This window comes from Xylocopa sonorina, chromosome 17 (assembly GCF_050948175.1).
Source record: "Xylocopa sonorina isolate GNS202 chromosome 17, iyXylSono1_principal, whole genome shotgun sequence".
Taxonomy (NCBI): Eukaryota; Metazoa; Arthropoda; class Insecta; order Hymenoptera; family Apidae; genus Xylocopa; species Xylocopa sonorina.
The window spans coordinates 3,967,723-3,995,232 of NC_135209.1; the positions used below are offsets into that span (position 1 = coordinate 3,967,723).

The following is a 27,510-nucleotide window of genomic DNA, read 5'->3' on the forward strand; positions in this document are numbered from 1 at the left end:
GCTGTGAAGTCTTTGAAGCTATTTGCTTTTCATCCTATGCGCTTGGATGGCTACTTTTCTGAGGAATTAATTAGCTATTGCGGAATTTGTAATCTTACCATCACTGATTTTTTAGAAATAAAACTTTCTATTGAAACGTTATTTTCAACCAACTTCTGAACGACATATCTCTCTCGACAGATCGCAAACGAAACTTTTCCTGAAGCAAGCCTACTTACCCCGATGTCCACGCGTAGATAAATAAAAATAAGGTCGACGAGGCAGTGCAACGGAAAACGAAGGATCTCGCGCTGGATAGCGTGCAGTTCGCATTTGCTTTCTCGTATATCTTTATTACAATACTTAAAACGCTTAACTTACACGTATACCAACAGCAGGCGGTAGGTAGAATTAAGTTAAATAGACTCAGCCCCTTTATCTAGTTTCCTTAAAGCGACACGCGTTGATCGAACGCTCTGTTCCCGCCTCGAACCGAGCCAAAGGTGCACACGCTTTGGCACCCTTCTCTAAACGAGCTTCGCGATCGATTCGCGTCGTCGTCGCCGTTTCACCTCTCTCTCTCTCTCTTTCTTTCTCTCATTTCAACCAACTTCACCCTGACTAGGGTAACACTCTATGCTACTTGATACCGCAACCCTCCAAACTCCACCCTTTCTCAGCATCCACCACTGTCACACACGCATTTCTACACGTTAATCAGTCTCTGTCCCTCTGCAATTAAAAGTGAAACCAATTGAAGAAAAATTATAGTCAACGAGACAGAGAATGTTGATCAGTCTCCATCCTTCTATGATGAAAAGTGAAACTTATTTGAATGGAAATTGTGCCCAATAAGCCAATTATACTCAACGAGACAGAACGTTGATCAGTTTCTTTCCTTCCACGATGAAAAGTGATATCTATTTGATTGAAAGTGATGCTTAATAAAACAGAATTGATCGCGAGATTATCAGAATACCATTTCCAATAGATGGGTATACACGAAAGGGTCAACGACCGCGACGAGAAACAGTTTACGCAACGACGAGGACAGCGAATGAAACCTGATTACGTCCCCTGTTCAGAGGATAGCGGAAGTGGTTCGAAAGGGGACGAGGAAACGAATAAATAAACCGAGACACGGTGCGAAGATCGCGATCAACGAGGCCCACTATGTACAGACGATCCTCGAGTTAGAAAGGAACGACGACTGTTTGCTTCGCTAACGAACGTGGGGCTGAACGTTCATCTGAAACGGTCGTCACGGCTGGGCCTGGTCATCACGCATCGACCTCTGTAGCAGATTTCCGTCATGTGAGACACCTTCGTGGTCGTGGAAGTGCGCAGCACTTTGCCAAGCATCGAGTCCGTCGTATTGCTGGGCAACGTGGTGCTGGTTGGCTTTGGGGTGGTCGTGGATGGTGGTTCAGTGGCGAAAGGCTCGAGAGACGGGCTGGTGGTGGTGTCGAAGACCTCTTCAGCCTGTTTCAAGGTCGTCGCGTTCTCCAGATCGATACTAGTCGTCGTCTCTGCCTCTGTCACTTCTTTGTCGTGTCTATCGACGTCCACCATCGTCTGAGTCTCTTCGATTGTTGCTTGAGTGGTTGTTTCCTCTTCGTCGTACCTCGACGCGAACTTCTTGGGCTCGTAAGCATCCTGAATTGGTAACTCTGTCTCTGACAGAGGAGTCTGCAAGGTAGTCGTGATCTCATCAGGATTCTCTGTGGTTGCTATTGTAGTCTCTTCTTCAGCGCTCTTCATCGTGTCGAAAATCGCTTGGACGTAGTCTGACAGAGTCTTCACACTGGTGTCTCCTTCTTTCTTCGTTACTAAACCTGGAATCGACGTGGGACTTGATTTTCTGCCTGTTTTTGATGAATCGTGACTCCAATTGGAGGCTTGCGAGTGGTCGTGAATGGGTGGATATCTCACTTCGCTCCATTTTGCTCTGTGGTTCTTGGGATGAGCAAGATCTTGCGATTCTGATGTTGTTCCTTTATTAATCTCACTTCGATGGAGCGTATGAACCTTTAATTCATCCTCTATTTTCGATTCTTTCTTCTCGTTGCTTCTAACTGCTCCAGAGTCGACGCTGAACGTGTTATCCTTGTTGGTGTTCCTCTCAGCAGTGTTTACAGTGTTCTTAACGTCCTTCTGGTCCAATTTCTGCGCCAATTCCCAAGTGGAGTACTCTTTCCACAGCCAATTCCAATGTTTATCGTCTTTAGGCTTTTTGGACGGTTTTGTAAGGTTCTTCGACTCCAGTATCAGTTTCGAGAAGTAACCATCGTACGAGGACATGGCTATTGTTGTTTCTTCGACTGTCTCAGTGGTTGGCATAGTCGTAAGTTGGATTTCTGTAGTTTCTCCAATGTCTGCAGGTAGTGTCATCGTTGTGGTCGCAGCTGGGGACATGGTCCACGCGGTTTCAGGTACCTCAGTGGTTGTTGTCCTCGGAGAAGGGTCGTTCTTCAGGATCTCAGTCAGGAAGCTCTGTAAAACCGACTTTCCTGGTGAATTTGGAGGCGTTGGCGGTGGTTTCGACTCGCGGATTGGGTTGTACTTGTATTGCTCGCGGAATAAGCCGTTCAGTGCTGAATTGAAGTGCTGGGATTCGGCTGTGACGAAGTCGTCGACTGCTGGTCTGACTCGAACGCGAACTCTTCTTCTTCTTGTGGTCTGGAACAGGAAATTCTTATTTATTTGTTGTTAACTTTTAGTTAAACTCTTATTTATTTTCTGTTATCTCTTAGTTAAACTCTTATTTATTTTCTGTTAACTCTTAGTTAAACTCTTATTTATTTGATCTTAACGCTTAGTTAAACTCTTTTATTTGATGTTAACTCTCAGCTAAACTTTCTCATTGGTTTTGTCTTAATTTAAAGTAATTGATCAACAGCTGTGTCAATAAATATATTATTGTAAGATCAAAAATTGTATGTTTAACGTTTGTATAAGTATATTTATGTATTTTCCTTATCTTTAAATGAAGTTGAATTATTTTAATGACTTTATAAGAGAATTTGATCTGACAAGATATCTATTCTTGAAAACCAATCTAAATTCTAATATTTTGTTTCTATTAAATGTTTGACTAGAGAAACAAATTGCAGAGTTCCCAAACTAAAAAGCAATATGAAAATATTTAAAAAAAGAATATTATTATTCGCGTAAATATTTTTCAAAAGACCAAGCTTCCATTCAGTGCCTCAAACACATCAGTTCTATAACCACACAGTGACGCAATTTACTGTGCAACGTCAGACAAGAAGATATAATACACAACCATATATTTTAAACGAAAAACACACGGAAGATTATTACTTTTTTTCAACATAAAAATAGCGTGGTTCACCCTATCGCGTAATAAAGGACTGTCTCCATCGCAGCAGCTCACATCGATATTAATATCCCGTTTCTCTACCCCTGACCATCTGGCAGGCTCCCTCCGCCACTAATATTAAACTTTTCTGCCCCTCCAGCCTTTAACGATCTCCAATAACCCGCATGCCCGTCTTCAGACGAAGGAAACCGCATCAATCTCGTCGAGAAGGGCGCAAAAGAAAAGATTCAACCGCAGCCTCGAGCCTCCTGTTCTCGACTCGCCTTTCTGAACCCGTTTAAACCCTCGCAAGAAACCCTCCACACGAACGAGGTCAATTAACGCCATCTAAAAATCCTCCAACAGCTTCTGAGCACGCTCTCTCGTACCTTCTTGCCACCATTCTGAGCACTCTTCTTCGTGGTCCTCTCCAAATCGACGCTGCGTTGCTCTGTCGAGTTGTCCATCGACCAAGAACCACGAAAGTCCTGACCAACGACCCCGTCTTTGACTTCTGTGGCATCAGTCGTTGCTCCACTCTCGTTCATCCCCTCAGTGTGATCCTGCACGCTTGTTTTCTTGCCAAACAGCGTTGTACCCATCAGCATGGACTCTTCCTCTGTCTCTCTGCGTGCTTCGTCTGCTCTTTTGTCGTCTGAAGTGACCACCAGCGTCACAGATGAGAGTTCAGGCGCTGCAGTGATTATTTCAGGCGCGTTCACCTCTTTTAGAGACTCGTGGTACCATTCTTGACCCTTGGCTGGGTCTGCCGGCACTCTGTTCACCGCGAAACTCGGCTGGAACGAAGTTCTCGTCAGTTTCGTGGACCATTGACTCTCCGCGCCGTAGATGTCCACCGTCGTCGAATGACCGTCATCCGGCGATGGTCTTGACCGCGTTGACTGAGCGTATCTCCGTGGCGCGGTGCTGGCTAGCTGTGTCTGATCGTATTCGTCGCGTTGCACTGGCTGGGACGGGTAGTTGCCGAAGTTCAGGACGAACTCCGGTGGATACTGGAATTGCAAAGTTTCTCGTCACGCTGGATTTGGTCGTTGGGGGAATTAAGGGTGCTGGTGTCGAGTACACTGCTCGATTTTGTTATTTACAGAGGGGATTTGGGGAATCGTGAACTCGCGGAGGAAGTTATTCAGCAGTATTTCAGCATTGCAAACGCATATAAATATTGACTGCAATTTTGTGTTTTTATAAATGTAATAGACAATTGAAAATTTTGTTTTTTAATATTTAATAATTTTTCTGCAAGGGTTTGGTAGAGTTTTATGTATATAAAACTTATAATTTATAATTAAAAATATAAATACGGTGCAATACTTGTTTTCTGTGTTTTGACAATTTTGCGTCTCAATTAGTAGCAGAATGTTACAAAGGTCAAGCTCTGCAGTTTTTCAATGGCAGTTTTCTTCGAGTTAAAAGCGAGTATTTTTAACATCTCTACCCTCCCAGAGCGCAGCATTGCATCAAAATCGATGTACACCGTGACGTTTAGTGCAGTCTCCTTTTGATAGGGTAAAGCTTCTCTGTGAATACCGTGAAAGGGGTGAGTTCTCTTTAAGAGTGAGCAGTGTGCATCAAGGAAGAGTTCAGAAGCAGGGTTAACGAAGAGAGTTTTAACGAGGGTCGCCAACAGAAATTTACAGTAAAAGTCCATATATACACAGTGCGTTTCAAGCAAAAACTAAATCCAAGAACATCAATCAAGCTTCACACTTTTCTCAAAAAAGCAAAAATAAATTCCAACTATACTTAATTACAAACCACTGAGATATCCACAAACTACAATTTATAAAATCTATATCATCCCTCGAAAAAGGAAACAATATCACGTATCATCATGTAGTACCAATTTCTAATGGAATCTCTTAATCATCCCCATTAATTGTCCCTTCTAATCCACTTAACTGTCTCTACAATCTCCAATCAATTACCATGCAATACCAAACATTGATTCATCACTCGAACGACCCAAAATTGCCTTTATTCTCTCTAAAAAGAAAGCAAATACCAGTGAACCTCTTCAAGTTCGCAGTCCATTATCGACACGCTAGCCAGCAACGCGTCTCTACGATTGAAATCTCTAATTCCAGCCGGGATTGCCGTCTATTATCGGTCCTAATCGGATCAGTGATCCATCGAACACAGCCCACCACGCGTGTATACTCACGTTCTCGCTGGACGTCTCGTAGAATTGATGCTCGCTGGGATTACGATCGCCACCAGCGAATCCTGGGTCGTAATTATCCTCGTAGGGAGCTTGTTGTTGCTCTGTGGCGACTGGCTGTATCCGCGGATAATTCTCGTCCAATGGTAGCTCGTTGTGCGCCTCCAATACGGTTTCAGTCGTCGTGGTTGTGCTCACGCGTTTTCTTCCAGGTCGACGGATTCTGCCCCTCGTTCTCGCTGGTTTCGCGTCCTCTGCTCGTGGCTTCGATTGACCGATGTACAACGCATCTTCTGGTAGTACTGTGGCAACAGGTACCTTTTCTGTTGTCGTGATGATCTCCAATGTGGTCGTTGGTGGTGGCAAGGTGGTTGGTTTTGGTGGTAAACGACGATTGGGGGTTGGCTGGTACTTTTGACGGTTCGTCAGCAGATGTGTTTGTGGAGGACTCGATTCCACTGCGGTCTCGTCGTTTGGCAGCAGTGATTGGTGGGGCAGCTGAAAATGGTACTCGTGTTTAGTTGCTGGATTTCAATGGTTTCTGCGAATTGTGTCCGAGTTTTGTGGTACTTGGACTATAGTTTCTACTTAAAATAAATACTTAGATAATAGTAAATACTAAATAGTAAATAGTTAGAGACAATTTTTAGACTAAAGTACAATATTTGATAGTTTTTGTGTACAATCTTTTAACAATATTTTCTAATTTTTGTGTGAATGCACGTTATTGAGTAATAGTAGACAATAAATAAAGCTAAAAGTTCGCAATCAAAAAGTTAAATTTCTAATTGACCAGTCGATCGATGCAGAACAGTCGAGCAAACTCAGAGCACGCTGCAATCTTTCAAATCGCTCACCTCCGGAAGCGGTGGCCGGAAAGTAACAGGTGCCTGGTATCCGTTATCCACCGGATGCACAGGTCGGAAGTTTGGCGGCCTAATAAATCCATAATCCACGTCCTCTTCCGTCGGACGTACCGTGGTGGTCGTCGTAGATGGCTCTGGCGTCGTCGTGATGACTTGTCTCTGTTGCTGACCACTATTGAACTTGACATACTCGTTTCCATCAGCCTGAACCTGAGATCCATGGTTCTGGGTGCGAGATCTGGACCTGACTCTGTGCCTGGTTGGCGTAGTTCTCACAGAATCCTGGTTCACCACGTTGAAACGAACGTACTCGTCCTGCGAACCTCTGTTGCGAGTCTGAACCGAGGATTCTTGGTGCACGCGACTGCCAATGCGTCCTCGTAGCCGTTGGCGAATTATTATGGGGGTTGTGCTTGTCGTGGTTGTCTCTGGTGTTATCTGCGATCGAGAATGATAATTATTATTTTGAAAATTAATGATACATCTATTTTATATTACAGAGACTTTGACTGTGGGTTGCGATGAGATAAAAGGGATGATTCTAAGGGATTGCAAGATGAGAATTAATCTAAGATGCTTTAGTTTGGTTTTGACTGAGTATAGACACTACAAGGTCCCTATTTTCCACTTAATATTATCCCAAATATTTAATATCTAATAAATCTTCCTTTTTTATACTTGTACTCTATATAATCCTTAATTATCACAACTTTGCTTCCAATTCGTTAAAGTTACTCAAATATCATCAATTAGATGAACTATTCTCTCACATCAGCCAATGGAATCTCCGTAGAAGAAGCTGACAGCTCGTAATCCTCCTGCTTGTTCTCTGGCAATGGAATAAACACAGGTTGCTCGTTTAAATCGTCACCAGTGACACCAGTCTGAATCTTCCCGCTCTCCAAACGATGCAAATTCTCCTGTCCAGTCAAACTGTACTCTGGCTGCGTCTGAGGTACATTTGAATCATAAATCGACGAGTAACGTTGCTCTTCTTGCGTCCTCAGCCTTGGATCCGCGGTCGTCGCCAACTCGAACTCGTTGTTCTCCACTTTGCCATTGTCCAGCTGATAATCCTTTGGTCGCTGAACGATTCCATGGTCCAACGTCTCCTCGCCTTGAGCTTGATAATTGAACCCATTCACTGGACTCTTCTCAAGGCCAGTCTGTTCCACGTTGGACTGGTCGTAGGTGGGTCGATAACGCGTGTCTTCGTGTACGTTTTGGGGGTAGTTTTGACTTCTAGAGTAATCTTCAGAGACCAAACTGGATCCGTGGTTCATCGTCACGTCGTGGAGCAACGGATAGTTCTCTGTGGTGCTGACAGTGGTCGATGGATAATTCTCTGGAGGGTACTCGAGGGGAGTGTCCAACTGGCGAAGGTTGCTCGAGTCTGGCCCCGTTGGTTGGAGGAACGCGTCAGACGTTGGGGAATTCGCGTCGATGTGAGGAACTGTGTCGTATGGCTGCTCTGTCTGCGTGTTCTGAGTGTGCCCCAAGTCCTGTTGATGGTTAAATTGGTAAATTGAAAATCGAATTGAGAGAATTGGGTGCTTTGGTTACTCTGATGTGGGCTTTTTAATTGAAAATTTGCTTTGTAAGAAAATAGAGGAATTTTGAAACTCTTGTTAACGTATTCTAATGTACTCTCAGAGGAAATATCCAAGTACAAAAGAATGAAAATATTTTTAGATTACTAGAGTATATTAATTTATAAGAAATAGCTCGATGCAAATACGTTAATATAATCAATTGAATTAAATGTAATAATTCTCTATAGTTTCTCTATAGTTTGCAGTAACATTAAATTGTATAGATTGCATCGTTCAATGCTAATTACTTATGCACCAACGAAAATCCACAAATGCTTTACCTCCGACTGCTGACTGGTCTTATCTCGACTCCTGTACTTGTTCGTTCTACTGTTTGGCCGCCTGTGCTCCACGTTGTATCTCGCAGTGGTTTCCGGGATTCTGGATTTAGTTGGCTCGTAAGCGGATTCGCGATATTCCTCAGTGGTGGTCGAGAATCTAGACCTGGATCTATTGTACGGTCTTCGACTTCTATCCGCGTTCGCTCTAGTGGTCGATGCTTGAGTCGTTGTTCTAGGCCTCGTGGTAGACACTCTGCCCCTAAAATTGCCAAGCAATCTTTAGTTCTATACATCTATTCATCAGTGAACTATAAGTTCTTCAGAGTTACTTGCAGTTAAACTAAATTTAGTCGTTCGTAACTTCAACTATTTTTCTAGCTTAAAATTAATTAACTTATTCTCTAAATAACTCTTCTCCTCAATCAATTTCTTTTCGCAAACCTTATCCAAAATATTGAATTATTCCGTTGGAGTCACTTCCAACTAAACTAAGCTTGATCTTTCATAACTTCACCTATTCTTCAAGCTAAAAATCAATCAACAAATTCTCTAAATAACTCTTCTCAATAAACTTCATTTCGCAAACCTTACCCAAAAAATTTAATTACACTAAAACCGTATACCAACGCTCCACAGTGCAATGTTTGCCCAACCACTTTCAAAACACCTCTGCAGTCCACCCAACTTACCTCTGCCTGCCGCGTGGTCTGTACGTGGTGGTTGGAGTTCTCTGAGTGGTCGTGGTGGTGGTGCTAGTAGTAGTCGTGGTAGCCTGTAGTTTCGCCTCGTTCTTGTCCAGCAGAGAGTTGACCAAACCAGGAAGGTGCGGTGAGATGGCCGGCAGTTCCGCTGGCAAACTGTACTGCGTGGGTCCAACCGGTGCTCTAACATCGTTTACATCTCCAGCAGTGATTTCTCCCTCGAAACTGTTTCCCAGCCCAGTGCTAGCCTGACCACCGTGTTGACTGTACTGCGAGGCGGTGTTGTACCTCTGCGCCTCCCTCTGTTGAGCCAATTCTTGATTAATTAACGCCAGCTGGCCAGACGGGTCCTGCGGGTTGATCTCCTCTTTGTAGCTAGCCGTGGTCGAATACGAGACTTCATCTGCGTGGCCCACAGACGTCTCCACGTTGGGACTATGCGCAGAGACCTCTGTGGTCCTTGTATTCTCGTCATAATACTTGTGCTTCCTAGTTGTAGGCCTCTGATCATCGTAATAGGACGTGCTAATCACAGACGAGGGTTTGTTGTCGTTGTAAAACGGTTTAAATCTGAATCTAGAGCCAGAATACCCTGGAGAAGGAGTGGCTGAGTAGGTTTGTTCGTACTTGGGTGTGCTTGAGGGCTCTGCAGAGTATCCAACAGTCGTTTGGGGTTCGTACAATTGAGTAGTGGAGTCTAATCTACCTTCTAAACCGTCTAGATAAGAGTTTGGTTCTATCAGAGGCGTTGGGTTGGGATTGTGAGTGTCTGTCTCCTTTGGATCAGTGTTGTCCAACGTGTTCACCACCACTGATCCTATATGCGGTGCTGGGAATGGGATTTTTGAGTATCCAGGAGGTGGATCGAAACTTAGCGGCGCTACGAAGAAGGGTAACTTGTCGACTTTTCTCTCGACGCGGTTGTGATCGATGGAGGACAGATATGGCAGGTCGAATTTAGAGTATCCTGTGGGTGGGTCCAAGCTAGTGGGTCCTACGAACACTTGAGGGGTATCTGGACCAACTGTGTCCAGAACTGCTATAGTTTTCGCGTCTTTTAGTATCTTTAACACGTCAGATACTTTGACGTTGGCAGTGGTCGAACTGGAACTGCCCATATAGACAGCTAGAGGGGGTTGATTGGGGGATGGAGTGGTGGTTGTTTCTCTGTAACTCTGCTGATCCTGGTACTGGTTCTGCCTCTGTCGTTGTCTGCCTCTGACTTTAGTCTTAGTCTTTGGTGCCTCTGTCAGGTGTTGACGATGGAACTGCTGCTGTTGGTCTCTGATCAAAGGCAGAGCTTGAGATTGGCTATCGTGATTCTCAGGACGTGCTTCTAAAGCAGCTCTGTTTTCATTTTCACGTTGTTTCTCCAGGATCTGTTGTTGTTTCAGTGCTTGTTGGATTTCTAGCTCCTTCTGTCTCTCTAAAGCAGCCAGTCTTTCAGCTTCCCTTTCTCTGGCTGCTTCTTCAGCTCTGCGTTTGTCTTCTTTGGCTCTGGCCTCGGCTATCCTTCGTCTCTCCAGCTCTTCCAGTCGTTGTTTCTCTCTGGCCTCACGGATTCTTTCTAGCTCGCGTTGTTTGGCCAGTTCCTCCAATCGTTCCAACTCTTTTCTCTTCTTCTCTGCCTCTCGTTGCCTCTCCAGCTCTTGTTCTCGTTGAAGAGCTTCTTGCTGGATACGCGCCTTCCTCTCCAACTCTTTCTGCTCCTCGTTCAACCTGGCGATCTCCTTCATTCGCTCCTCTTTTAAGAACTGCGCCTTCTCCTCGCGTTCTATTTGGATTTGTTGTAAGATCTGTCGCGCAAATGTGTCCTGGTCGTGGATAGAATCAGAGCCTTGGTTATTATGGTGTTGCTGCTGTTGTTGGGGCTGCTGTTGCTGCTGTTGCTGACGCAGAGGGTATTGTTTCCTTCCTCGACCCCTTTTGGACTGACCACGTTGGGCTAGTGTCTCTGCTGGCACGTAGACCAATTGCACCTGCCAATTTTTATTAATATCCAATAGTTAAACACTGGAAATTATATTTATTACATTATATTTATTATAAATTAGAGGACCAGCAAGGTTCTGCTATGGTAGTTTTTCTCAGAAAGAATAATACCCACGTCGTTGGCGGTTTTTATTCACAAAAAACAGCGTGTTAAGGGTTTAAATAATTAAAAACACCAACCTCGTCCTCCTCATCTGCTCCATTTTCATTCTGAGGCACCAAAGACCCCTGACCAGTCTCTTTTATCTGCTTCGACCCTTGTCGTTGGCTCTCCTCAGAAGATCCAACGTTTCCAACGTTCTGCCCCTGTTGCAATAATTGCCCGCCCTTGAAATCAGAATCGTGCAAGTTGGAGAACTCCTGCGGGACGTTCGAGTCCTGTTTCGTTGGCGCGTGGCCCTTGGGCCTTTGAGGGAGGAAGCTCTGAGCCGGAAATAGAGGTGGTAGCGCCTCAGACGCTGGCAAAGGTGGCACCAGGTCCTCTGACGCGAGCCCAGGCAGTTGCGAGCCTCCCAATCCGACTTGGTGCAATTGCTTCTCGTCGTCTGCGTTGCTGAAGCCCGTTGGCACGAACGTCTGCGACTGGAGAACGAAAATTTCGATCAATTTTAAAAAACAGTTCTTGTAAATTAGATTCAATTTCAAAGAGAAATTCGAGAACGTTTATATTACAATTTAAGAGAATTTTTGCGCCTTTTTGTGGGTCTGTAGATAATTCGAATTAGTTTTGAGGAACTTACGAAGAGAAAAATTGATTTCGATGGAAAATTCTCACCTGAAGAAGTTGCTGCTGGGCTCTAAGCTGTTGCTGCAACAGCAACAGCTTCTGTATATTCTCCTGTGTCTTCTGCAGCTGCAACAGCTGTTCCTGATACTGTTGCTGCAGCGCTGGCGGCAGCGATATCTGCGGAAGTTGGGGCAACTGGGTGCTTCCGCTCGCCAGAGCACCTGTACTCGGGCCATTCTGCTCCAGCTGCGTTTGCATCGCCCTGGGATTCGCCAGTGGTATCCACTCGCTGTTTGAGACCTGTCGCGACCATCTTTCGGCCCTAACAGCGCCGAATTCCACCGACAGGATCAAACAGATGGGCACTGTTAACGTTAAACACCTACGCACGATCTGTAATCATAGAATTCAGTCGATGAAGGGTTGTACAAATGCACAGTGAAGCGGTAAAATGAACGATTGGAGGCTTTATCGTTCTACAATGCGACCAAGTGTTTTATGAATGGAATGAAATTGAGCTGGACTAGTGAAGCAACGAAAAGACAAGAATATTGGTGTCTACTTCATTAAATATATTTTTTAATCACTTCGAAGTGAATAGATAGCTGATATCTTCCAATCGTCAGACCGTCTAACACTAATCAAACGCTGCAATTATGTTCGCACTGTAACAACATCGAACGACCATGGATTTTTACAGACATTGCAAAAGACTTAGGAAATGAAATGAAGCAGGACTAATAAAGCAATAAGAAAATAAGAATACTGTTGTCTACCTCACATGATATATTTCTGCAACGAAATTTTCTTAAATTTGGCTACAAATCACTGTAAAATTCTTGAGATTAATATCTTTCGATCTTCAAACCATCAAACACTAATCGAACGCTGCAATTATGTTCGCACTGTAACAATCGAACGACCATGGATTTATAGAGATTGTAAAAGACTTAGAAAATGAAATGAAGCAAGTCTAGCAAAACAACCAAAATATAAGAATACTGGTGTCTACCTCGCAAGATACATTTCTGCAACAAGTTGGCTATAAATCAGTCTGTAAAATTCTTAGGGTTAACGAACTTCTCTTTCGATCTTCAGACCATCAAACATTAATCGAACGCTGAATCATGCAACAGCATCGATTTGCATCGATTGCAAAAGTCCCACTAAAAATAGTGCCAAACGAATGGCGCACGAAAACAATGTCTGCGGTCGTTCCGTGTTTAATCGTAACGTCTGGCTCCCTCTGGACGAATTCAATGGCAGACGCTGCGATTTTCTGCTCGACCAGCGAGCAGGTGGAACGAAACGCGACCGCAAATCTCTGCGAGCGCAAGAAATCGTGGCGAGCAGTTGACCATCGATTCAATTGCCGTGTCCGTTTAATGAAACGGCCCAGGTCGACGGAAAAACGAGGCATTGCACACTTTCGCGGTGTTAATGGAATTCATATGAACGCTCGCTCGCGTAATTCTGCAGGAGAAATTTTCTAATTGGGAAAAGAAGAATAAAAAGCTGGACCACTGGGAGTCGGTTTCGTGATTAACGCGCCAGAGATCCCGGATGGATTAATATAAATTGCGAGCAGGGAAAGGAGGCAATTTCGCTGGGGAAAAGTGAGCCGAAATTGGTCTCTTTGACCACTGAAAATTGAATTCGACGCGAGTGTAGCACTCTTGGTCATTTATATTTAACGTTAACACATTAGTATCCAATTATTTATCCATATACTTTTTAGATAAATTTGAATATTAGCTATAGTTCCTGAAAATTTCAATAAAATGTATCAATACTTGCAAGCTAAATTAATCACAGAAATAATTATTCCAGTTTTAATACACATATTTTAAAGTATCGTTAAATTACTAAGCTGCAACAGTTATATTTGTAAATAATTTATTCTGTAAGTAATTAATTTATGTTATTGAAACTTTCAAGAACTATACACAAGTAATATTAATATTGTTCTTTTAAGAATGCAAATATGTTAACAATTAATGAAACCCAAAAATACACAAATTCAAAGTCGTTCTCTGCTAATTATTGCAACTCACAAACTTTGCTCGCAAATAAGAAGCGATCATAAACCTCGCTCGTAAAACGTACATCTAACCCTTTTTTCTCGAACAATTAACTAGGTCGACTAGAAACATCTCCTTTATCGATCACAATAGAAAGCGATCCAAAATGTACTCGCAATTAAAGTTTCTTCAACCACCAACATAATTACCCCCTCAAACATAGAATTCGCTAAAAATCCACAAATTCTCCAATTGTACTCTCCAATTATTCCAGTTACCAAACTTCATGACAAAAAGAAGCTTTTTTCTCGATCGATAAAGAAGAAGCGTTTCCTTTCTCGACGGAAATTGATCGAACGAAGATTCGTGCACTTCGTAAAGAAAAAAGAGTCGAAAGGGAGGGGAAGAAGAAGAAACTGTGGAAGAATTCGTGGCGTGGTCTTTCCAATCCTCCAATTGTACTCTCTAATTATTCAGTTAGCAAACTTCGTTGCAAAAAAGCTTTTTTCTCGATCGATAAAGAAGAAGCGTTTCCTTTCTCGATGGAAATTGATCGAACGAAGATTCGTGCACTTCGTAGAGAAAAAAGAGGAGAAAGAGAGGGGAAGAAAGAAGAAACTGTGGAAGAATTCGTGGCGTGGACTTTCCAATTCCTAGATGGCTCTGTTTCGTGCAACAGTTGCTGATTATTTGGCCGCGTTCATTAATTATCGCGGGATTTTCGAAGTTTCCAGTCGGTTATTATGTGGGGCGCGGCAGGAAAACGTATCGAGCCGACGCCATACTAAAATTAATCAGTGAATGTAGTCGTCCTTCCAGCCTGCGAACTCGAAAACGCAGAAAGCGCGAGGGTACGTTGTGCGTCACACGCGTTCGCGATCTGAAATCCGTTCTCTGTTGCCATGTAGAAAGTATTATGAATACGATTAACTTGCCTGCTGCCCGCTCTCCGATTTCAGCTTCAACGACTTCGATTACTTGCTCTCTCAGCGGTTTTAACTAACTTTTTAGCATTGCGCGCGTTTATGTAATTCTCAACCATTTTTGCAGAGTATTTGTTTGTGTCGAGGGTTTTGTTATTGTCGTTTGGAGAAGAGTCGATGGAAATTGTCAGATTATTGTTAAATAATTTCTCAATTTTTGTTTGTGTCTGCTGTTAAGATCGAGGGTTTTGTTATTGTCGTTTAGAGAAAAGAGTCTATTTAGAGAATTACCAACTAATAGCATAAGCATTAATTCACTGACTAACATCTTTGGAAATAGAATAGTGGTTTTTTAAAATACATCACATAAAATTTATCGAAATGTCTATAAAGTGAAACGAAGAGTCAAGATTCGAGACGCAATGCAATTCTCACGTCGCTGTTCGACATAAGCGCACGATTTACATGAATACAAGATCACCTTCCTGCTTTTGAACTCCGTTTCTGATGCCCGCCAAAGGTGTTTTACGTGTCTCGCATTTCCACGTAGCAGACCAGCAACGTTCACGTAACTCGTTTACGCAACCAACGCCGTTATTCGATTTCGATTTTCCTTTGGCCACGTATTTTTTTTAAACAACCAAATAATACTGCAATCTAATTAAATCAATTTCTGCTCCAATAAAAAGAAGAAGAAATTTAATTACGCGCTGTTATTGCATTTCTTTCGATAAGAAGAAAATGAATTTCGCGTTGTTATTGCATTTCTATCGATAAGAAGAAAATTAATACGCGATAAGCGATCCTAAATAATTAATTACATTGAAATTCGATCACTAAAAATTGTCCATCAATCACGAGCCATATTTCCAATGCAAATTCCATACGAAACTGGCCAGATGAAAGTTATTTGATTACGACTCCACTGGCCTATAATCAAACCTATAATTTATCTCGCATTAACATACCTTTTTATTTTATTCTGTACGCGTACACGGTATTTTAATAAATCACGCGAAATATCGTGCGATTTGCATACTTTAACGCGCATCAATTTCGAACGCTCATTAGTATACAGTGCAGTGAATGCGATCTCTATTAGAAGCATCGTGTAATTAACACACGTGTAATTAATGTTCTTATTGAAAATACATGTTCGTGTTGTGCCAGCAGAATGAAAAATTGTCAGTATTTTTCGAACCACCAAGTACGTGTAATTGATATTCTACTAGAAGTATCGTGTAATTAACACACGTGTAACTAATATTCTTATTGAAAATACATGTTTGCGTTGTACGAGTAGAATGGAAAATTGTCAGTATTTTTCGAACCACCAAGTACGTTAATTGATATTCTTATTGATAATTATTGAATATATTATAAATTTTCGCGTTCCTCCAGCAGAGTTTCAAATATAGCTGACAGAAGAGTGAATAGTTGCCTGTATCGCGTGTTTAGGATATTTAGAGTGCAACCAGAGCTAACGAGCCGTAAATCGTTCGAAAACGGATGATTTCTAATAAATACCAATGCCGTTTGAGATTACCACGGTGGATCTATCGAGGATGGCTTTCGAAACAGCTGGGAAACCGTCTCTCAGGAATATTTCGCCATGCTAGTCTACGTTCGAGGTGATTAATCGCGGCTCGCTGACTTTATATCCTATCGATGATTAATTCTCGGTATTTCAATCGGGATTAGGCTTGATTTTCAGAATCAGAAATCGAATTTCCTTCCTCTGGGTATTCCGATATAAAAAAGATTCAGAGTCACCACATACACAATATTTTAAAAAAGGCAAAATTCAAGACAGAAAAGAAGACGACAATAAAATAACATTGAAAAATTCCTAATACCATTTACAATTATTTATAAATAATTAACCAGCAAGTCTGGAGATGATTGCAAAAGATTCAGAGTTACCATAACATTTAAAAAAAGACAAGATTCGAGACAAAAAAGAAGACGACAATAAAATAACATAGAAAAATTCCAGACAACTAATTAACCTTCACTCCTGAAGAAACCATGTACATATCGACAGACTCGTACGCTGGTATCCAACTCGCCATCGACTTTCTTAGACTCCAAGAAAAAGTCTTAGCTGCGCCACGAACGGACTACTGACATCATTTCGATTACATTACTGCTGCATACGTATCTGCGCGATTTATATCGCGGAAGATCGCATGTCCGCCACGGACTGCGATCTTTCTGCTTTCTTCGTCGTGCCCGGCATGGAAACGGACCCGTGGACTATGAAATCGCCATAAACCTGCTGGAACGTCGTCGCGACGTTCCATCGCGTGTAATAAATACGCAACGTGACAGCAAAATTAATTTTAAGGCTCCAAGAATTTTTCTTTTTGGGCAGAAACAATTGCAGGACCATCGAGAGCACTTTGACAATGGAAACTGTTGCTAATATTTGCCAACGACAGAGAATCTTCACACCAAAGGAGAAACTGCAAGCTAATTGACTCGTGGTTGCCTCAATTTATAATAAATAAATTTGTAAAAGCTTAAAATAGGCTGGATTAAACTGAACATCAAGTCAACTACTAAAACTATTCAAGTATTAACCCTTTGCACTTGGATATTCCCTCTGAGGGGACAACAGTATTGATTACTAAATCTAGAGTTAAAAAACTCTCGAAATTTGATGCATACAGTTTGCATAAAAATAACATTCACCCGCAAATTGTTACATTTCACAGATTATGCAGTAACTCGCTTCGACTGTTTCTCATCGAGTCTAACGCATTATGCTACTTCGCCATGGAAATCTCCCTTCATCCCTCACTCTGTAATCACCGCTCGGTCTTTCGCGTAACACGATAAAGCTTTTCGACCAAAGAGCGAGCAGTCTTTCCGCGAGAACAATCGAAACTTTTTCCTCGACGCGTGCAGCTTCGAGGGCGTCCAGTCTGGAAGTAGTCCATGGAAAAAAGTCCACGAGAAGCGTCGATGATAAATAAATCAGCGCGGAAGTTCGCGCGAGTGCCTCTGCTCTGCAAGAAACAGCCATGGTGGGGGTTTGCGTAATCCCCGTTGCGGCCATTTTACGAGGTTGCCAGCGAAATTTTCGATCAGGAAACCGTCACGGAGACCCGGTTCGCGCAACACCGTGACGCAACGTGGTTCGATTGTGATTCGAATGGATCCAGTCGATCGTTTAGGTATACGTTGGATCGTGTCGAATTGGGGTCGTTTGATATTCGTCTTGGAACTCGAGGACTCCTCGATGGACAGCAATTTTTCGTTGAACGCAAGAAACTCTTCTGTAACATTTGTAGTTTGCTAGATTTGTTTGTTCTGTTAATAAATTAGGAATGTTATGGAAATAATAATGGAGTTACTTTTCTTTTAGAGTAGAGAGGGTTAATGCTACGTTGTCCTTGGACGAGGAGCATTGTATGGAACATGAGTGATGAATTGGACAGCAATTTTTCGTTGAACGTAAGAACTTCTTCTGTAACATTTGTAATTAGCTAGCTTTGTTTGTTCTATTAGTAAATAAAAAGTTTTATGGAAATATTAATGGAGTTACTTTTTTTTTAGAGTAGAGAGGGTTAATTCTACGTTGTCCTTGGAAGAGTGCATGAACTGAAGACATTAACAATGCCAAGAGGGCCTTAAACACTGCTCATTTGTACACGTGTGTTAAAGATTAAATATGAAAGTGAATATTTTTCTCTCATATACAGCTTATTCATTGGGTGCATTAATTAACCCTTTGTACTCGAAATAAAACTCTAAATTCCTAATAAAGAGAAGTTTCAATACAAAGTAATAAATTCTGAATATCGAATAAGGGTTTGGTTTAAAGATTTAGGTTATGTTTACATATTAACTCGTATTACTATATTCTGTATTATAACTGAACGAGTTTAATCAATTGAGAAAAAGAAAAAGATGGAAATCACCAGAGGAAGATCGTCGTTTCGATGGAGATGTCTGTTCAGCGAGAAACGATGTTACTGAGAGTAGATGCAGCCACTTGTAGTCGAGCGAGCGAGCCACGCGACTGTCTCATTCGAAGTGACTCGATCTACTGGCACTATTTACTTAACGATCGCGCATCGTTCTACCTTTGAGGTCGTTGCGTTGCGTGCTGAATCAATTGCTCGATTTTCAAGCTTTACATTTAAATCATTTTGCTTCTAGCATGTTACAAGTTTCCTTGCGTTCTTTTTTCTTATTATTAGAAGTTCAATTAAATCTATTTTCGATCGATATTTATGTCAATTTTTGCATAGAATTTTGTTATTTAAATCAGTTCTTAAATTGTATTTCGCAAACGATCACTAAAGTATTCCACGAAAAATTCTGAAAGCGATGTAGAGACCAACGAGACACTGCTTTATTAAAAATTAACTGCATTATTAAAAATTGGAAAACGGCACGATATAACAATTGAAATAAATTATTGTCTAACATAACTGCGTTACCATTTCTCATCAATAAAAACTCAAATCTACTCCAATATTCCTTAAAAGTTGCTCGATAAGAAAATTCCAGATTCGATGATGGATGACAGAAGCAAATTATATTAATTAGCTGACTCTTCGAGAGTTCGATGAACATTGCAGGCTTGCAGAGTAAAATCATTATTCCTTCTAACAAATTTTATATATAAGGCAAACTTTTAACAAAACTATTCAAATTTTAAAAACAAGTTGAATCCAAAGTTACTGACACTGACAGATGTTCTCAAGACGAGTAGCCAATCGAGAAACAACGATCCTCCTCTTACCAAGAATCCACCTAGCGACCGGTTTCGAAAGGCGGTCGCGAAAAAACGCGTCCATGTGTATCGATCACCGCGACGCGTCTGGTATTAATTTCTAACGAGTTTCCAATGATGAACTTCACGATCTACATAGCTCACGTCGCCTACTTCTCTTCATCCAGCACCCAACGAGCTGACCAGCACGCTTTCGAGGTCCCCATCTGACGAGAAATTGATACGTCGAACACAGAGAGAGAAAAAAAAGAGAAAAAAGAGAGGAACTCTCCCTTTCACTGATCGAAGAAAGCCAAGACACACGTGTAAGAACCTCCTCCCAGCGATCTTTCCTTCGTTTCGTTTGGGTGTTCCCTTGTACACAAAGCCCACGACTTTCTCTCTCCTTTCTTCTGTCAATTTTACAGGATACACCTGCGTAAGTGCATCCTGTCACTGGAGAGTACGAGGCTTTTGCTAGAACTGTCGGTTGATTGTAATGAGTGCTTGAGAAATGTGGTACCGTTCGAGGATGCCATTAATCGTTCTGCCATAGCTGTTTGCAATCTTTCTAATTTTCTTATGAAGTATGCGACTCTCTTGAAGTTGGAAAAGTGAGTGTAACTTGTGTGGCTGTTGTTGTATCAAATTTTGAGAATTTTTAAAAAATCATAGCTGATTTGTAAGAAATAATTATGTACTCTGTTGTATGATTAACTCTCTGTTAACATCGACAACGCAATTTAAACTTCTTAATCCTCCAATCGCAGGCGATTTTTTATATTTTATAATAAAAGGAGGTAGATGTTTGTAATGATACTGTAAAAGGGTTAAATTGATTAAATTCTCAAAGATTTGGTACGTTTATTGTTTTTCTTATCGTTGTATTCTAAAAATTGAAAAGAATGTGAGAAAAGAGGGAGAAGTGTGCTATCTTAACCCATTCAAGACGAAGGATGTTGTTAGAGACCATCAGGAATTAGTTTCTCATCTCGAACGAGTTAATCCAATCGTTATCTAGCAAATTCACCCTGCGTCATCTTCCATATTGTCCTTCTCCCATGCCAACGACTAATAACCTCAAACACTTTGCATCCTACAACAACTAACTTCAAACACTCTGCATCCTATCATTTTCTCTCAGAAAAAATTAGTTTCTCGTCTCGAAACGAGTTAATCTATACCATCGTCGATCCAATTTCCTTAATTGGAATGAAAACAGCTGTTCGTCCGCAAACAGTTCGCCTCTCACGGCTGCTCGTGCAGAATCGAACGGGAGATGGAGCCGCGGAAGGGTAACGCGAGCGATCATCAATCGACGGTGGCAGAAAGGAACGAGCTGGGATCGGAAACGAGGTCGAGCCACCTTTCTCTCGTTTGGTGAGAAGCGGTCGCCTTCGCAGAAGGCGCGGTCCCGCGTCGATTGATCTCGAGGAGGGTGTCACGTAAAATGTTATGAGGTGATTTTTAAAAAATGCGAGCGAGCAATTGCTCACTCGACTCTTCATTTAATATTTGAAATACAAAGTATAATGTCGCGACGACTTTTATGCAGGGTTTCACAGTATAGACAGAAGGATTAATCAAGACTAAAGATGGCAAAGACTAAATAATGTTATGAGGTGATTTAAAAAAAATGCGAGGGAGCAATTGCTCAATCGACACTTTATCTAATATTTGAATATAAAGACTGGACAATTCCCAGGTCTTCTTATACTGTGTAGTTTTAGGGTGATGGAGCAAGGACTTCAATCTTATTTCTTAGGAATCAGAGTACCAGTAGAGTGATAATTCTAATCTTATTGATTGGGAATATTTATTGGGAATAAAGTATCAACAGGATGAGTGCCAGTAAGGTGATGCTAGTCTACTTATTGATACCTGTAGCTGAGAATGTATTTGGCATCACAAGATCTCCCTACGGAATATCCTCCTCGAGTTTCGAGTTTATTTGCACGCGAACCGCCAGAGAAAGGTGTCGAAAAAGGGAGAGAGACGAGAGACTGAGCGGTATCGGGTGAAACAAATAGATTTAGAATTCAATTAGGGATGGAGATCATTAGTTAAATGCGTCGTGAAGATGGGAAATGTATTGGGTGAATCGATGTTTGGGTTTTGTTTGTTTCTGTCAAAGAAAAAAGAATGTTTGCAAATCGTACGCTCATTATTTAAATAAACAACGAATAAGGTCGCTAGAAAGTAGAAACAGACCCAAGAACGAAGTCTGACCGGCATTCCTAAATGTTTCCATCGAATCTGAGGCGAAACAATCACCAACGCGCAATTAGCCTCGCGATTGCACAATTTTACGTAACCCTTACGTAATCCCGCGGCTTTATCATTTTTACAGGACTCTACCCTCATTCAATACAGGATCGTTTCTCACGAGCGAACTGTTCCCTCGTTTATGCCACGATCCCGTCGTTCTTAGCTCATTTAGCCCAGATTTAAAATCCTATCTTCTTCGCTACAGTTGTCTATGGTAAACATCTGGTTCATTTATTGGCTTCTCAATTAACATTCCTTCTCACTATCCTGCGCCATCTTTCACGAAGCCAGAGAAGACACTTCTTTCAGGAATTTGTCTCACAATAATTATCAAATACAAATTCTGTTAACCAGTCAACTCTATTTAACTAGTGTGCTCGTCATTGAGAAGTGGAAATACGAAGTCGTGACGAATATACTCGTCATCGTTTGATTTTCACGACAGACATAAAGAAGAGGACACCACAGTCGATAGTTAAATATCGTTACAAGCTTCAAAGTTCGATTATCCTTCACAAAACTATATATTTTCCTTTCATAATCGAATCTAGCGATGCATCGCGTCGCATGTAACGATTGTTGGTCCACGAGGAACCAAGATGGAGGTGAATCTATCGATCTAAGAAGACCAAACTAGAAAATGAACCGCTAGAAGCCTTTTGGCAGCCTCAAAGAAGCTTTCGCGTGGAAGAACGAAAGAAAAGTCTGTTCTTGAACACTGTTGGAAGCTACATCTTCGTTTACAACTGTATGCACATCGACATGAACATCGTGGAAAGAGGTAACAGAATACGAAGAAGAGGGGAGCATCGAATGGAATGCTTCTACGCTAACGACGACGAGAAGAGGATCTTGGAGAGGAACACTTGGAGAGCAAGAGGAACAAGTGGAGGCTGTTAACCTTTTCAGCGCGTTCTTTTTGGTTCGCGAGTGATAAAGGGGAGATGGACAATTTGCTCGTCGATAAGAATCGTCCTGGAGAATTTGAAACGTTTATTGCAACAATTTGCGTGTAATTAACTCATTAATGTCCAATTTTTTTTTTAAGTTGTGTAATAATATAATTATTATTTTTTAAGTGGTATAATAGTATAATTATATATTATATTATAGTCTTGAAATAAAATGGTAAATCAAATCATATTTCTAAAAAACAAAAGACTGAGTAACACATAGTTATTATAGCCTCTAAATTACTCATTTGTGTATTTAGTTATAATAGAAAAAGCAAGCTAAAAATATCATGCTTCAATGAACTCTCAAATGTTCCTCAAATATTTCTTCCATTAAGTGATGTAAGTGAAATACCAAAATCGAAAGTTTGAATACTCACATCGAAAGTTTCAACAAGATTTATAACACTTCACGCTTTAATATCTCGACGTTATGAGACGACAATGAAAAGAGGAGAATGGAGCAAGAATCTAGCAATTATTAATTGACTCAATTATCGAGAGACACGTGTAATAAGGGGATGACAAATGTCCTCTTCACGATTGAAATACGAATCTCCTTGAAGCCTGTCTTCCTTTCCTTGTACCCAATATTTCGCACAACAAACTATCTCTTTTAACACAATGTATCATTCCCATCGCACGATGTTATCCGCCATTATCAATAACTTACGTCACCGCCGTTACTCTGTTTATCCTTTCTAATACAACAATTACGTAACACTCGAACATTATCGCGCGAAGACTTTCACGATAATCGAGGGACTACTTCTCTCGAAACAATCGGCAGGAAAAAGGGAAAAAAAAAGAAATAAATACAATCCTGAACGGTCGAACTTCCTTTCCCACGTTCCCCACGCGAGGTGGGACGATCCTCGCGTCCTCCTCAATGGGCTCCTACGTTTCACTTAACGTAATTCATCGACGTACACTTTCTTCTCTGTCGTACACTCTTGTCTTCGAGCATTTTTCGCACTTTGACACATTTGATGTGACGAGAATATTTTTTGTGATTTTATGGGTGAGTCGAAGACACATTGTTTACTGCTGCGAGTTAAGGTATTAAAGTAGCCTAACCCTTTTAGCACCGAACGACGATATATCGTCGTTCACAATCTAAGTTGCACAATTTCTTTTTGGTCCAACATTAGCAGCATTAACTCCTTCACGTCCAATTTTACTTTCAGCATTTCAACATTCCAACAAAGAACTCTGCAAAATCGTCCACCAACAGATAATACAAATTTAAATACTCAAAATCAACAACAGAGAAAACAAATGTTCACAAAAATACTAATAAATAATTTTAAATTCAACATATCAATTTCTGCTACAAAAAATACTGACAATATCAAGTCACCACTATCAAATTATTAATAGCTATAATAAAACAGTCTCGACTGTTTGAGACTTAATAAAGTCACTTATCTTATCTCGCCTCGAAAAAAAAGTAATTAACAAACTAAGAAGAAATTATTACCGTCAACAGTCGTCGCAAAACTAGAGCAATTAATTATTAACCGCTGATACGTTTTTACGTATAAGTACGAGGCTACATATTCATTAACAGAACGGTTTCACAACAAGCGAAAGGTCCGAGCTCCACATAGCTCGCCTCGAGTAATTCAGTCGCTGGTATGGCGGCCTTTTACCTGCTCTCTACACGCGTTACAACAGCATCGAGGCTTCCGTGTATGCATGGCCTACAAACCAAGCATCTCGAAATCTCGCAAAAATTTTCAGGCCACGCTAAATGTGTTCGAATTTTCATTGACAACGATGATCAAATGGTCCACATAGAAGTCTTGGACCAACATTTAGATAATATAACAACTATGAGTAATTTTCATCAATTTAAAAGAAAGGATTTTGCATAGAAAATTTGTTAATTACTAAAACAACTCTAACTTTGCATTTTACAAAAGAAAATTAAACAAGATCCTAATTTCTAAAGAATAAAAAGCCACAACAATTATGCATCAACCCAATGACTAGAATAAACGACTGTTCAAAGCTAATTGGAATTTACAAGAAGCGATGACGACTGTGCCTCGCGCGATAGTCGGTTAAAAAGAATCCAACAATTCACGGAAAAGCGAAACCTGACATGGCGTGGCCCGTGGAACAGGAAGATTCTGATCTATCGTAGAACGAGGCTTAATAGACAATGAAGATCCGCGTTGTCGATAAGACGAACCATAGGGTAACCCCTGTTTGCTTTTCTCTCGTCGCTCCTTTGTTGAGACTCTCGATGGACTCGTCGTAATTACCCAGAACTTGGTGTTGTACGCGATCCTTGGATTGCGTAAGGGATGAGCCCGTTATTACAATATCCACGAGCTGTTACGAGGAATGTAACATACTGTTGTATGTGACCACTTCTCTAATATTGGTAGAGACTGTTTAAGACTCGAACAACTTGATTTTCAAACTCTTCTAGCTTCTGTAACTACTTAGTCACTCTGTCTTCTGCTCTTTGCTTGTTTACTAATTATTGTGCCACTTTGCAACATGCAACTTTATAATTAATATCGTAGCTTCTATTAAACTCTTACGTGTCATAATATCTTCTATCAAAGTCCAGCTTGCGAATAAATAAAAGAAACAGTTAAACCTCATCCCAAAACAATTCGAAAAAAATTTCGACGAATTAAGAATAATTTTCATTCAAATTTTCCCACGTGGAACAATAATTTCACGCGCAGTCGAGGGCTTTGAAAATTCGGCAACGATCGAATTTTCTAACAGAGCAAAACAGAGAGAAGAAGAGAGCAGTTGGAGAGAAGAGAAAGATGATCGAAAGAGGAAGACGGTCGGCGACCTCTCGAATTGCGACATAAGGAGCGAAGCTGTTCACACACTGACCCCCATTTCCTTCCCGCAGGCGAATAGCAGAGCCGCAGCTTCGATTTTGCCTACAACCCGATCCCGCGCCTCGCCACCTACCATTTCCTTCGCTCGTATTTCCAAGGAAAACACGTTTCTTCGGTTCATCCTCCAAGAAAGCCCTCTGACCTTATTCGGGGCAACCAACGACGTGTTTCTCTCCCGTTTGCACCGCGTTCGCAATTTGTTCGCGTAATTCTTTTAACGCGATTTAATCGACTCAGAAACAGGTATTCTGAACTAATTGAGGTTTCGAGATAATTCGTCTGAGATATTTGTACACACCTTAATCTTGTTATCTTTGTCTGAAAAGCTAATTTTGAAGAGTTTGTATTGAAAAATATTGTTTTGGGAAATTATTGAGGTTCGAATAATACTAAATGATTAACAGCATATGTAAAAAAAAGACAAATTTAGTGGCATTACAGTAATTAATAAAAATGGTAGTATTGACACTAACAAGTGTAACATATCACTTAAAAAATTCATTTCTAAGTTAATAATTTTCAACAGAAATATGTTATACTCGTCACTCGTTTCTATTAATTACCAAGAAGCCACTAAATTTGTATGTCCACACATTCTGTCCATTTTTTGCCAATTTCACAAACAGCAATCTAAATACAAACGTTTTCTGAGATAAGTTAATAAAGAGTAATTATTTTTAACCAGCCTTTGGTGTTAGAGTTAAGTCATGTTAGAATGAGTTTAAGGTATCTAGTGCGAAGTAGCGAGTTCGAGAAGCTTACTAATGACCAGTAATTCGCATACTTTTCTCTTTAACACAGGTAGCAAGGAAGAAGGCTACTTTCCACAATTTCGTTCCCTTATTCTATGCACGCGTGGGCGTAAGTCAACGCACGATCTACTAATAACACTGAGCAATAGAAAGCGCACGACCGCGATCAATTAACGATATCCGGGAAAACTGTGCTTTATCTCTGCTTAACGGCGATTGAAAGTTGAAACAGTGGCTCAGAATTTTATAATACTGAGTTTGGCAAAATAATGTCCTCTGTTTTGCAGCATAAAATGAAGCTCGTTTCTTATATGCAACAAATAAACCTTAATCTGAATGCGAGTGATGTCAAATGTTGAAAGAAGAAATTAATAATGCTGACAGAAGTGTTTTAAAACAATCACGATCAAGAGAATACTTTCTTGATGATATTAATAAAAGATAAAAAATTAAATGGCCAGCGTTTTGATTTACTTTGATCAGTATTTAGATAAAAGATTCAATAAAAAAGCTTCTAATCCACAAATTAATTATTTCAATGAACCTACTAAACATTAAAAAGAAACTTAAGACTTCAGTCACATCAAGAACAATTCATCCCTTGTTGCCACTAAGGGCTATAAGCAACTATTCAGCTAAACCTGCTTCCAACTCACAGCGAATTATTTAATTTTTAAAGAAATTAGGGCTATAAGTACTATTCAGCTAAACCCTATTTCCAACTCACAGTGAATGATTTAATTTTTGAAGAAATTGAGGCTATAAGTAACTATTCAGCTAAACCCTACTTCCAACTCACAGTGAATTATTTAATTTTTGAAGGAACTGAAAAAGAAGAACTTGAAATAGTCTGGTAACATCAGAAGCCAATAAAAAAGATAGTACAACAATTAAAAATCGCTCACCATGGCGCAGGGTGGTCCCAAATCCAAGCGGACGGGCAAGTCGCAGTGGCTGGCTCGCGGACTTCCGCCACAGAACGGAAAGCTCGTTAAACTCGGCTACGTTTCGCTTGTTACTGTCCACGGTTGCACTCTCTCACAACGCACCACGATCGAGCCATGTCCCAAGGTACCCCTCTACTTCCGTTCACCACTGTGCCTCTTCCCTCTTTTTACTTCCTCCAATATCTCCTCCTGTGTGTGTTTGCGCCCTTCAAATTGCTCTGAACAGCGGCTCTCCTCGATCGCGCCCTTCTAAGGAGGACCGTTCACCAAACGCGTGAGAAAAAATAGCGACAGAGCAACACCAACGAGAGTAGAGAGCCAGAGAACGCGAGTCGCACGCGAGGTTAGGATCGCGAACAGTTTGAAGGGGCTCGATCAGAATGGACAGCCTATATAGACATCCCCTCC

At 41.1% G+C, this 27,510-nt stretch overlaps 1 protein-coding gene across 1 annotated transcript; it reads right to left on the reverse strand.

Annotated features, from left to right (window-relative positions):
• Positions 1-1,224: 1,224 nt before the first annotated feature.
• On the reverse strand, positions 1,225-27,218 carry LOC143431318 (uncharacterized). Its single transcript, XM_076907954.1, has 10 exons — positions 27,061-27,218; positions 11,688-12,032; positions 11,093-11,494; positions 8,909-10,899; positions 8,220-8,478; positions 7,117-7,848; positions 6,338-6,784; positions 5,484-5,978; positions 3,691-4,314; positions 1,225-2,658 (listed from the first exon to the last, which is right to left on the reverse strand). Exons 1-10 carry the CDS (start codon positions 27,061-27,063, stop codon positions 1,225-1,227), a joined length of 6,732 nt encoding a protein of 2,243 aa, XP_076764069.1. The 5' UTR covers positions 27,064-27,218.
• Positions 27,219-27,510: the final 292 nt, after the last annotated feature.

What these genes read in the sequence shown, in the direction of transcription:
- LOC143431318 (XM_076907954.1), bottom strand. An exon ending in GAGCAGATGAGGAGGACGAG is followed by an intron (nt 10,900 to 11,092) that starts GTTGGTGTTTTT and finishes AAAAATTGGCAG; the next exon opens with GTGCAATTGGTCTACGTGCC. An exon ending in AGACCAGTCAGCAGTCGGAG is followed by an intron (nt 7,849 to 8,219) that starts GTAAAGCATTTG and finishes AACCATCAACAG; the next exon opens with GACTTGGGGCACACTCAGAA.